Source organism: Plecotus auritus (genome assembly GCF_963455305.1).
Source record: "Plecotus auritus genome assembly, chromosome: X".
Lineage (NCBI taxonomy): Eukaryota > Metazoa > Chordata > Mammalia > Chiroptera > Vespertilionidae > Plecotus > Plecotus auritus.
This window is the reverse complement of record NC_137784.1, coordinates 142512142-142522421: the sequence shown is the minus strand read 5'-3', so window position 1 is coordinate 142522421 and position 10280 is coordinate 142512142. Positions and strand designations below refer to the sequence as shown.

Below are 10280 nucleotides of genomic sequence, written 5' to 3'. Positions count from 1 at the left end.
GGGTCCCTCGGCCTGGCCTGTGGGGATCGGGCTGAAACCGGCTCTCTGACATCCTCTGAGGGGTCCTGGATTGTGAAAGGGCAGTTCTCAGGTGATGCACCCTGGAATTGGGCTCCCTCCTCTCTGGTTCCAGTGTGTCACCCAAGAACCACAGCTACCAAGTCACCGCAGCTCCACAGCTCCTGCGTTGAGTGTCTGCCCCTTGGTGGTCAGTGCGTGTCATAGCTACCAGTTGGAGTTTCTGCCCCCTGGTGGTCATTGCGTGTCATAGCTACTTGTCGGATGGTCAAACAGTCAGATGGTTGCTTAGGCTTTTATATATATAGACTAGTGGCCCGGTGCATGAAATTCATGCACGGGGGGGGGGGGGGGTATCCCTCAGCCTGGCCTGCATCCTCTCCAATCTGGGACCCCTGTGGGATTGGGCCTAAACTGGCAGTTGGACAACCCGCTCACAATCCAGGACTGCTGGCTCCTAACCGCTCACCTGCCTGCCTGCTTGATCACCCCTAACCACTCTGCCTGCTGGCTTGCTTGCCCCCAAATGCACCCCCCTGCTGGCCTACTCACCCCCAACTGGTCCCCTCTACTGGCCTGCTCGCCCCCAACTGCCCTCTTCTCCTGGCCTGATCACCCCCAACTGCCTTCCCTTCCTGGCCTGATCACCCCTAACTGCTTCTGCCTTGGCCCCGCCACCATGGCTTTGTCTGGAAGGACGTCTGGAAGGTCTCATGGTCTAATTAGCATATTACCCTTTTATTAATATAGATAGGATATGACATACTGCCATAACTATAACATATGTACCAGTATTACTCTATGAGAATACATACTTCATGCGATAGGAAGGCATCTAATACATTACATTGTATATGTTGTAAGTAGTAGGAAATACTGTATCCGTAGCAATAATATACACCCTGTGACTTCCCTTCCTGATTTGGGAATGGTTCCCCAGTTCTTTGAACGTTTCCTGGCCCCTAATGTTTGTTTGTTTTTTTGTCATTCAGTGTAACTTTATTTACTGTTTATTGCACATGAGTTGAGGTCTTTAATTTCTAACCACCAAAGATTCAAAGGACTATTTTTTCCATGAAGTTTAACATTAACATCAGTGAATTCATGTATTCATGTGTTTTTATTGTAAACATCTGAATTATTCACATTGTCATAGATCCTGAACTTATAAGCATGGACCATGCACAGTCTGGCAGCAAGCCAAGAAGCCACTCTGCAGGCAAACAGATACTCTGCATAAGGAGAAAAGTCATAGCACAACATTTAATGTCCAACCTGAGTCACCTCAGAATGTTATGTATATATTGACTTCTTAATTCATATAGTATCGGGAACTCAACTGCTTGGTTGGTGACGGGGTTGACCTGGTTTCAGGAGGATTATTCCTGAAATAATTAAGCAAAGGGGGCTCAATCTTTCTTCTTGGTTGCTTGCTCCTCCCCAGCACCTTCATCTTTCTTCTCATCCTCAGCTTCTTGGGCATCTTCTCCTTCACCTTCACCTTCTTCTTCTTCCTCCTTTGCATCCTCAAATTCTTCCTTGGCACCTTCTTCCTCTTCCTCTCCTTCCTCTTCCTCAGCCACTTCCTTCTCATTCTCCTCCTCTTCAGCTTCTCCTTCAGAGGGGAGTTCATCCTTAGCTTCCTCGGCTTTTGCAGCCTCAATGGTCTCCTCCACCTCGATCTGCTCCTCCTGGACGTAGCTGGTGTATTAAGAAGGGAAGGAGCGAGCGGACATCAAGTAGGAGCTGGTCTGTAAACCACTGTAGGCATGTCGACCAAAGACCTGGGAACTCTGGGAGTAGCCACTGGCTATACTTCCCACGCTGGTGAAACTGAGCTGGGTCTCCTCACCTTCCAAGAGTTTCCTGTAAGCTGCAATGTCAATGTCCAAAGCCATCTTTACTTTGAGGAGGTCCTGGTATTCTTTTAAATGTGCCATTTCACTCTTTGTAGTTCTCAACTCACTTTCTAATTTGTTGATTGTGTCCTGCATAGCACTAACCTGGGAGTTCTGCTTATCCTCCAGCTCTCGCAGCTGCTTTCCCAGTGCTTCGTTCATGCCCTGGCTTGCTTTGATCTCCAGGGTCTTGGCCTTGAGCAGGCGGCGGCTTTCAGACATCTCGTCCTTGGAGGCGCGCACCCCGTAGGTGTTCTTGGCATTGCTCTCGGTCAGCATGGTGAGGCAGCTCTTGTACCATTCTTCTGCATTCTGCATGTTCTTGGCAGCCAGCTTCTCGTACTGGGCGCGGATGTCCTTGAGAGTGGCAGAGAGATCGGACTTGCAGAACACGTCCATCTCCACGGAGATCTGAGCGTACTGGATCTGCGCCTGCAGCTCAGCGATCTCCTCTTCATGCACCTTCTTCAGAAAGGCGATTTCGTCCATCAGGCCATCAATGCACTTTTTGAGCTCAGTGCCAGCAAGAGCCGCCTCATCTGCACCTTTACGCGCCTCCATCAGCCAGCCCTCTGCGTCATCATGGTTCAGCACCTCTTCCTGGTAGCATGCCTGCAGGTTGCTCCCAGTCCCTTCCAAGCCCTGGTGCCTGCTAACTGCCCACTGCCCTCTCCTCGCCAGGGCTGGGGCACGGTGGGCCGGGGCACAGGCATCCCATTTTCATTAAAATGTTCAACCCCGGCCTGCTCCACTGGTGTCCACAGGTGGCCTGGGGACAGGCAGTGATCCCAGAGACACTGGCCATCCCCCCCTGCCCGGGTCCCCAATAGCGACCTGGAACCCGCAGGCGGCGTCAGGCACTGCCTGCCCCACCCGCCCGGTCTCCGATCACAGCCTGGACCCCGCAGGTGGCGTCATGCACTGCCCGCCCAGCCTGCCCGGATACGAGTCATGGTCTGGACCCCACAGGTGGTGTCAGGCACTGCCCGCCCGGCCTGCCCAGATACCGATCACGGCCTGGACCCCACAGGCGGTGTCAGGCACAGCCCGCTGGCCTGCCCAGTCCCTGATCGCAGCCTGGACCCCGCAGGTGGCGTCAGGCACTGCCTCCCCCTCCTGCATATGCAAATTTACCCGCCATCTTTGTTGGCTTAATTTGCATATCACTCCTGATTGGCTGTGGGCGTAGCAGAGGTATGGTCAATTAGCATTTTTCTCTTTTATTGGTGTAGATGTAGCATTAGCAAAATAATTTTTGCAAATGAATTTGAAAATTTTTTTAAAAGGTAACTTAAGCTCATTTACATTTATTGATATGACTAATATATAAGGTTTCCCAAAAAATGTATGCATACACTTTGAATAATTATAAAGGCAATGTTTATTATAAGAAATTTCATGTTCAAAATTGAGCTACCAGCTGTTAAAGTTTGTATACATTTTATGGTACACCCTGTATATGATCTCAATTCTATTATTTTCTATTTCTTATAGAATTCTCCTGTATTTGGCATGTTTCCAATCTCAGCATCTTCATTAGGCAAGAACACCCACTTCTAACATCCACAACAGTTGACTCTAGGAGATTATGCAGAGCCTGGCTTTTCTAAGCCCAGTTTTTAACTGGAAAGATCATTTTGTCCACTAGACAAAAAGACTAACTTTGCATTTTCCCAATCTTTTGGGGCACCGAGGGAGCTACACCAAGAACTCATTTGTCAGTAGTTAAAATATTGGCAACTATTCCAAGATGGTCATCACTTGTAAGCAAATTCTGTGCTTTAATTAAAGCTGCTGGTGACTTTCGTTTGCAAGGGGAATAGAAGGGTGAAGGAAATTGTTCCACTTAGACAATGCTATTTCATTTGGAGTAGATACCATTTTATGTGTAAATCAACTTCTCTCAGTCCTGAATGTATATCTGTGAGTGGGGGATTGTATGTTATGTGGCTACTGCATGTATATCAAAGAGGAGAAGCTAGGTTATGCCAGAATAACAAACAGTTCCCAGATGGCTTAGGGCAACAAAGGTTCTTATTCACATTGTGTGTTCACTGTAGGTAGGCAGAGGGTCCCGTTCTATGTTATTCTCAGTCAGTAATCCAGGCTGAGGGAGGCACCGCCTCTGTGCCTGCACACTTGCTAAGGTAAAACAGAATGTAGAGAATCGTGCACTGGCTGCTAAAGCTTCTACCCAGAAGTGACACACATCCCTTCTGCTCACAGTTCATTGGTTACAGCAAGTCTAACATCAAAGGGTCAGGAAACCTGAACTTCAAAGAGCAACCCTAACTTCAAAGGGTCAGGAAAATTTGATTCTGTAATATTCCCCAGAGAACTGGGAGTATTTGGTAATATGGCTTATGATGATCAAAATTCCTATTGCACTGGTAATACAGTTAACCAACAGCACTGGTCTAGGAATTGAGAAGTACACTTTCTATTTTTGGTTTTACTCATAACTAGCTTGACAGTCGCTGTGTGTCTTCACATTTTAAATATACTAAAAGGTTTAGACCTTTTCTTTTTTAAATTTTGTTTTACAGTCAATATCTCCCAAATGCCCGAATGCTGGTCCATGAAGGGTCTGAGGAAGCAAGGGTTTATTTTAGATTGGATACAGACATAGAGGGTGAACGATTCTATGATTAGGTGTTTTGTGGGTGGCACAATGTCCTTGGTTTTGTCTGTGCTTAGACAAAATTATACAATGGCTTGTTTCATTTTATTTCATCATGGTGCCAGAATAATCTTGTTTGTGGATAGTATTCTATTAGATTGTTTGTGTCCATGAGAAAAACAAAGTAGCCTAGTGTCGGACCAGCTTGTAAATAATATTGAGGTCTAGCTGTCAATGTCAAATCAGTTCTGGATGTCAGAGGCTGCTCTTTTCTTTCTCACTCATTATGGTAGTAGGTCTGAAAAAAATGGTGGCAAGTTGGTACTCATAATTTTGTTGAGATATAAGAGGAAGAAGGTGGTTCCTGACACTAAGCCCTAAGCACAAATAGCTTGTGCATATTATTAGGTGTTTCTAGAGTTTGTGGTAATCTCTACTCTTTAATACAAACCAGGGCAGCAGCCAAAATCCCCACATCCCTGTCAACTTATCTGTAGGTAAAGCTGACACGGAGCAAGGAGCATCCTTGTATGGAATAAATTGTGTCTCCCATACCCCCAAATGCATACATGAAAGTCCTAACCCCCAATCTGATGGTATTTGGAGATCGGGCAAAATGAGGTCAATGGAAGAGCCATATGATAGGACAGGGGCCCTTATAAAAAGAGAGCTTGCACCTGGCTGGCCTGGCTCAGTGATTGAGCATCTACCTATGAACTAGGAGGTCATGGTTCAATTCCCAATTGGGGCACATGCCTGGGTTATGGGCTCAATCCCCAGTAGGAAGTGTGCAGGAGGCAGCTGATCAATGATTCTCTCTCATCATTGATGTTTCTATCTCTCTCTCCCCCTCTTCCTTCCTCTCTGAAATCAATAAAAATATATTTTTAAAAATCCCTAGCCAGTTTTTCTCAGTGGATAGAGTGTCGGCCTGTGGACTGAAGGTTCCTGGGTTTGATTCCAGCCAAAGGCACATGCCCAGGTTGTAAGCTCGATCCCCAGTAGAGGGCATGCAAGAGGTAGCAGATCAATGATTCTCTCTCATCATTGATGTCTCTCTCTCTCTCTCTCTCTCTCTCTCTCTCTCTCTTCTCTCTCTCTCTCTCCCTCTCCCTTCCTCTCTGAAATCAATAAAAAATAGATTATTAAAAAAAAAGAAGAGAGCTTGCAAACATCTCTCCACGCACTCACAAAGATGATGCCAGGTGAGCATATAGTGAGATGGTAGCCATCCATATACCAGAAAGAGCACTCTCACCAGAATCTGACCATGTGGGCACCCAGATCTTGGACTTCCAGCCTCCAGAACTGTGAGAAAATTAATTTCTGTTGTTTAGTCACCCATTCTGTGGTATTTTGTTATGGCTGCCTGAACAGACTAAGTCACATCCATTTGTATTGTGCCATCCTATCTAATAAAAGGGTAATATGCAAATTGACCATCACTCCAACACACAAGATGGCCACCCCCATGTGGTCAAAGATGGCTGCCCCATGTGGACACAAGATGGCCACCACAAGATGGCCAGCAGGAGAGGGCAGTTGTGGGCTATCAGGCCAGCAGGGGAGGGCAGTTGGGAGGGACCAGGCCTGCAAGGGAGGGCAGTTGGGGGGACCAGGCCTGCAGGGGAGGGCAGTTAGGGTTGACCGGGCTGGCAGAGGAGGGCAGTTGGGGGTGATCAGGCCTGCAGGGGAGGGCAGTAAGGGGCAAACAGGCTGGCAGGGGAGCAGTTAGGCATCAATCAGGCTGGCAGAGGAGTGGTTAGGGGGTTATCAGGCTGGCAGGCAGAAGCAGTTAGGGGCAATCAGAAAGGCAGGCAGGCAAGCGGTTGGGAGCCAGCAATCCTAGATTGTGAGAGGGATGTCTGACGGCCTGTTTAGGCCCGATCTCACCAGGATCAGGCCTAAACGGGCAGTCGGGCATCCCTTGAGGGGTCCTAGATTGGAGACGGTGCAGGCTGAGCTGAGGGACAACCCCCCCATGCATGAATTTCGTGTACCGGGCTTCTAGTCCTATATAATAAAACCCTAATATGCAAATCTGAAACCACGGAATGATTGGTTGCTATGATGCGCACTGACCACTAGGGGCAGACGCTCAACTCAGGAGCTTCCCCCTAGTGGTCAGTGTGCTTCCACAGGGTGAGCGCTGCTCAGCCAGAAGCCAGGCTCATGGCTAGCGAGTGCAGCGGTAGTGGCTGGAACCTCTCCCAACTCCGCTCCTGCCACCACAGCAGTGCTAAGGACTCCTCAGGGGTTGTCCGCCAAGGGGTCCCAGACTGCAAGAGGGTGCAGGTCGGGCTGAGGGACCCCCCCCCACCACCACCACCAGTGCACAAATGTCATGCACCGGGCCTCTAGTTTATTATAGGAAGGAGCCCTGTACTATCTTTGTGTGTCAGCCGCCAGGCCCATGTGGTAGATTTTATAGCTTTAACTCATCAGAATAGAGGTTAAGTGATGAAAGGGTAATCAGTGTTATGCTATAAACCTAATTTTTTTTAAAAAAGGATGCTCTTGAAAGTATCTGAATGGACTTTCCTCCTCTCTTCATGGTACCAGAAATGGAGCTAATATTAAGCTGCAACAGCCCAGTGCTTAGGTTTTACAGCAGTTCCCCAGATGAGCTGGGTGCCTGCAGAACACTTTTCCTATAAGGCTTCCCTGGGACCAGGAGAGTAATTTTCTCCACCCACATTCATCCCTCATTTCCTTTAAACACAAAATGACTTCAAATGACTGAGTTTAAAGCATTTCATTTTGCTCTAAAACAAAACAAAATCTGTTTATTTCTTAGCTCTTCAGGCAAAGTGAGTCCTTTGTGTTTCCTGACTTTATATTAACTGGCAATGCTACTCCTAATATCTACCAATTTAAGGATGGATGAAAGGAATGGAAAGCCCTGACAGTGTGAAAGGAGGGACCACAGTGGATATCTTGAACTTTTAATTTGCAAATTCAAAGTCTTCTAGAACTGAAAGTTGCAGTGATGGCTTGGGAACCATTTCTCCTTTCTAGCTGGATTTTGGTTTCTTAGCACCTTCCCTGACCCTTTCTTTCTCAATTGTCTCAAATCTTATCATCTTTTTACTGAGTTCACCATGTGGCAGCCTACCAATGGTGCCTGCATACCCACAACCTACCCCTCCTGCCTTAATACACATGCCACAGGGTAATATTCACACATTAGTAAGGAAATGCCCTCATACTTTCATCTAAATATAATAAACTAGAGGCTCAGTGCACGAAATTCATGCACAGGTACAGTCCCTAGGCCTGGCCTGCGATCAGGGCCATCTTCCTCTCTCCCTACCACCACCCACCCCCAGTTCCCCATCTGCCATTGGGTGATCAGGGCCTGCGGGCTGGGGGCAGCTCCTGCATTGAGCGTCTGCTCCCCTGGTGATCAGTGTGCATCATAGTGACCAGTCGCTCCATTGTTCAGTCGATTTGCCTAATACCCTTTTATTATATAGGATAGGGACTGGACTCCTTTGCTAGAAACAGTTTTTAAACATTACAAGCTCTTTATCCTTAGCTTCCCTTTCTATAGTCAGGGCAGCTCATGAGTTGTGACAATTACCTTCACAGAATTGCTCATTCTTAAATTACAGCTGTAATAAATAAACATAAGAATCACAGGCTATTAGAAAAAAACATCTTTCTAACAATTATCATGCACCTCTGTTGCCTATAAAAGTGGTTAGCATATAGAAAGTGCTTAATAAGTATTGACTAACTGAATGAACCCATGATTTTATAGTTAAAGAAACTAAGATCTGCTAGTATATTAAATTTCTTAATCTGGCAAGTTAGCGCAGAACCAGTAACCTAAACTTACCCAAATATTTGTAACATTCACTGAAGAATCTTTTCATGTTGTTGATGATTTCCTGTTGTGCAGAAGTGTTTTAGTTTGATGCAGTCCCATTTGTTTATTTCTGCTTTGATGTCAAACTCAAAAACATCGTTGCCAAGACTCATATCAAGGAATTCATGCCCTATGTTTTCTTCTAGGATTTGGTTATAGTTTCAGTTATTACATTCAAATATTCAATCCATTTTGAGCTTATTTTGTTGGTATGGTATAACATAGGGTCCGTTTCATTCTTTTGCATGTAAATATCCAGTTTTCCTAACACCATTATCGAAGAGACTATCTTTTTCCCATTGTATATTCTTGGCTTCTGGGTCAAATATTAATTAACTATATATGTATGGGCTTACTTCAGGGCTTTCTATTCTGTTCCATTGATCTATGTGTGTGTGTATACATGTCAACACTATACTATTTTGATTGCTATAGCTTTTAATATAATTTGAAATTAGAAAGTGTGACAATTCCAGTTTTCTTCTTCTTTATCAAGATTGCTCTGGTTCTTTGGGGTCTTTTGTGGTTCCATACAAATTTTAGATTTTCTTTTTACTTCTTAGAAAAACCATTAGAATTTGATAAGGACTTCATTTTATCTGTAGATTTATTTAGATAGTATGGACATTTTAACAGCAGCCACCTCACCCAGTCTTGATGGACTGGTCCCATGTAGGTGATGCACCACATCAATCAGTTTGGCCCAAGCTTCTGATTGCCTCTCAAAGCTTTATGATTGTCCCAGACATTGTCTTTGTGCTTAGTGGCTCTCAATGATTGAGCATGTGTCAAGATCCAACAGTGTTCCAGAAAGGAAGATGACTATCAGCAATAGATGCAGGCCATTTCAATTGGGGTATTTTCTGTCATCTAATGTGTAGGAGCTACTCAACTAGTTTCTGGGTTTGTCTCAGAAGGAATTTTTCTATGTATAGCTATGTATTTGGCACATCCATGCGAGAAGGGAAATTCAGGAACCTCCAATTTGCCATCTTTGTCCAAAGTCTTGTGTTTTTAATTATTGTTTCCAACTGTGTTCTCAGTCCCTCCTTATTTGAGAGGAGTTTAATAACTTAATTTCATAGATTTCCAGCCAGTTGCAGTTATGAAAGCAGTTTTATTCAAGTTTTTATGATGCAGTCCCTGTTTCTTTTTTTACAAAGTCATATTAAGTCCAAAGCCTTTCTCTTCTCCCCAGAGGGAAAGCTAAACTTGTGTCTCTGGCAGCTTGCATGCAGGAAATTCTCAGAGCCTGCTGATTGATTTTGAACACAAGGTCTGCTCTCTTAGCATTTTCACTCCATCTTCTTTGCACTATGGTATAAAGAAAGAGCTGGAAATGCCCAGTGTGCCATTATACTATGGCTCAGGTGAGGTTGCTCTCCTTTCATAGCTTGGTTGTAATTGCTGCTCTGGACTCTTTGGAGAAAAGGTAGTTCTCATAGGCCACACTAATGAGGGCTCTCCTTTATACTGCTATGCTAAGCATTGGCCAGCTGCTTCCCCCACATTCTGCTGAAGTTCAGGATTCTGCCACTGATAGTCTCCAAGAATGTTGTAGTCTTTAATCTTTACAGTGGCTCCAAAATCTGTAGTCATGGAGAATAGGAGGACCTCTGTTAACAAACACAACAATCTACCCAAAGGAGACTTTCCCGTTCTTTAAGTCTTCTTTTTGGACACATGAGAGAAGAGAGCATGTAATGCTGCCCAATGATAAATCTCAGCAAGCCATATAGGGAGGCAACAGCCTCAAACATCTAGTGGAGATGTGGACTCTAAAGTTGGACCATGAGGTACTAAGTACCTGTTTTTCTCTATCAGAAATTTCAATACTGTTCACTAACACTAATCTACTGTACTGTCAGTAATT

At 45.3% G+C, this 10280-nt stretch overlaps 1 protein-coding gene across 1 annotated transcript; it reads right to left on the bottom strand.

The window, feature by feature from the left end:
* Window positions 1-1427: 1427 nt before the first annotated feature.
* On the bottom strand, window positions 1428-10006 carry LOC308240345 (neurofilament light polypeptide-like; the record flags this gene model as incomplete). Its single annotated transcript, XM_080653222.1, is given in 4 exon segments — window positions 1428-1727; window positions 1731-2599; window positions 8378-8429; window positions 9917-10006. Coding segments are annotated over 4 exon segments (1311 nt in total).
* Between the last annotated feature and the right edge of the window lie 274 nt (window positions 10007-10280).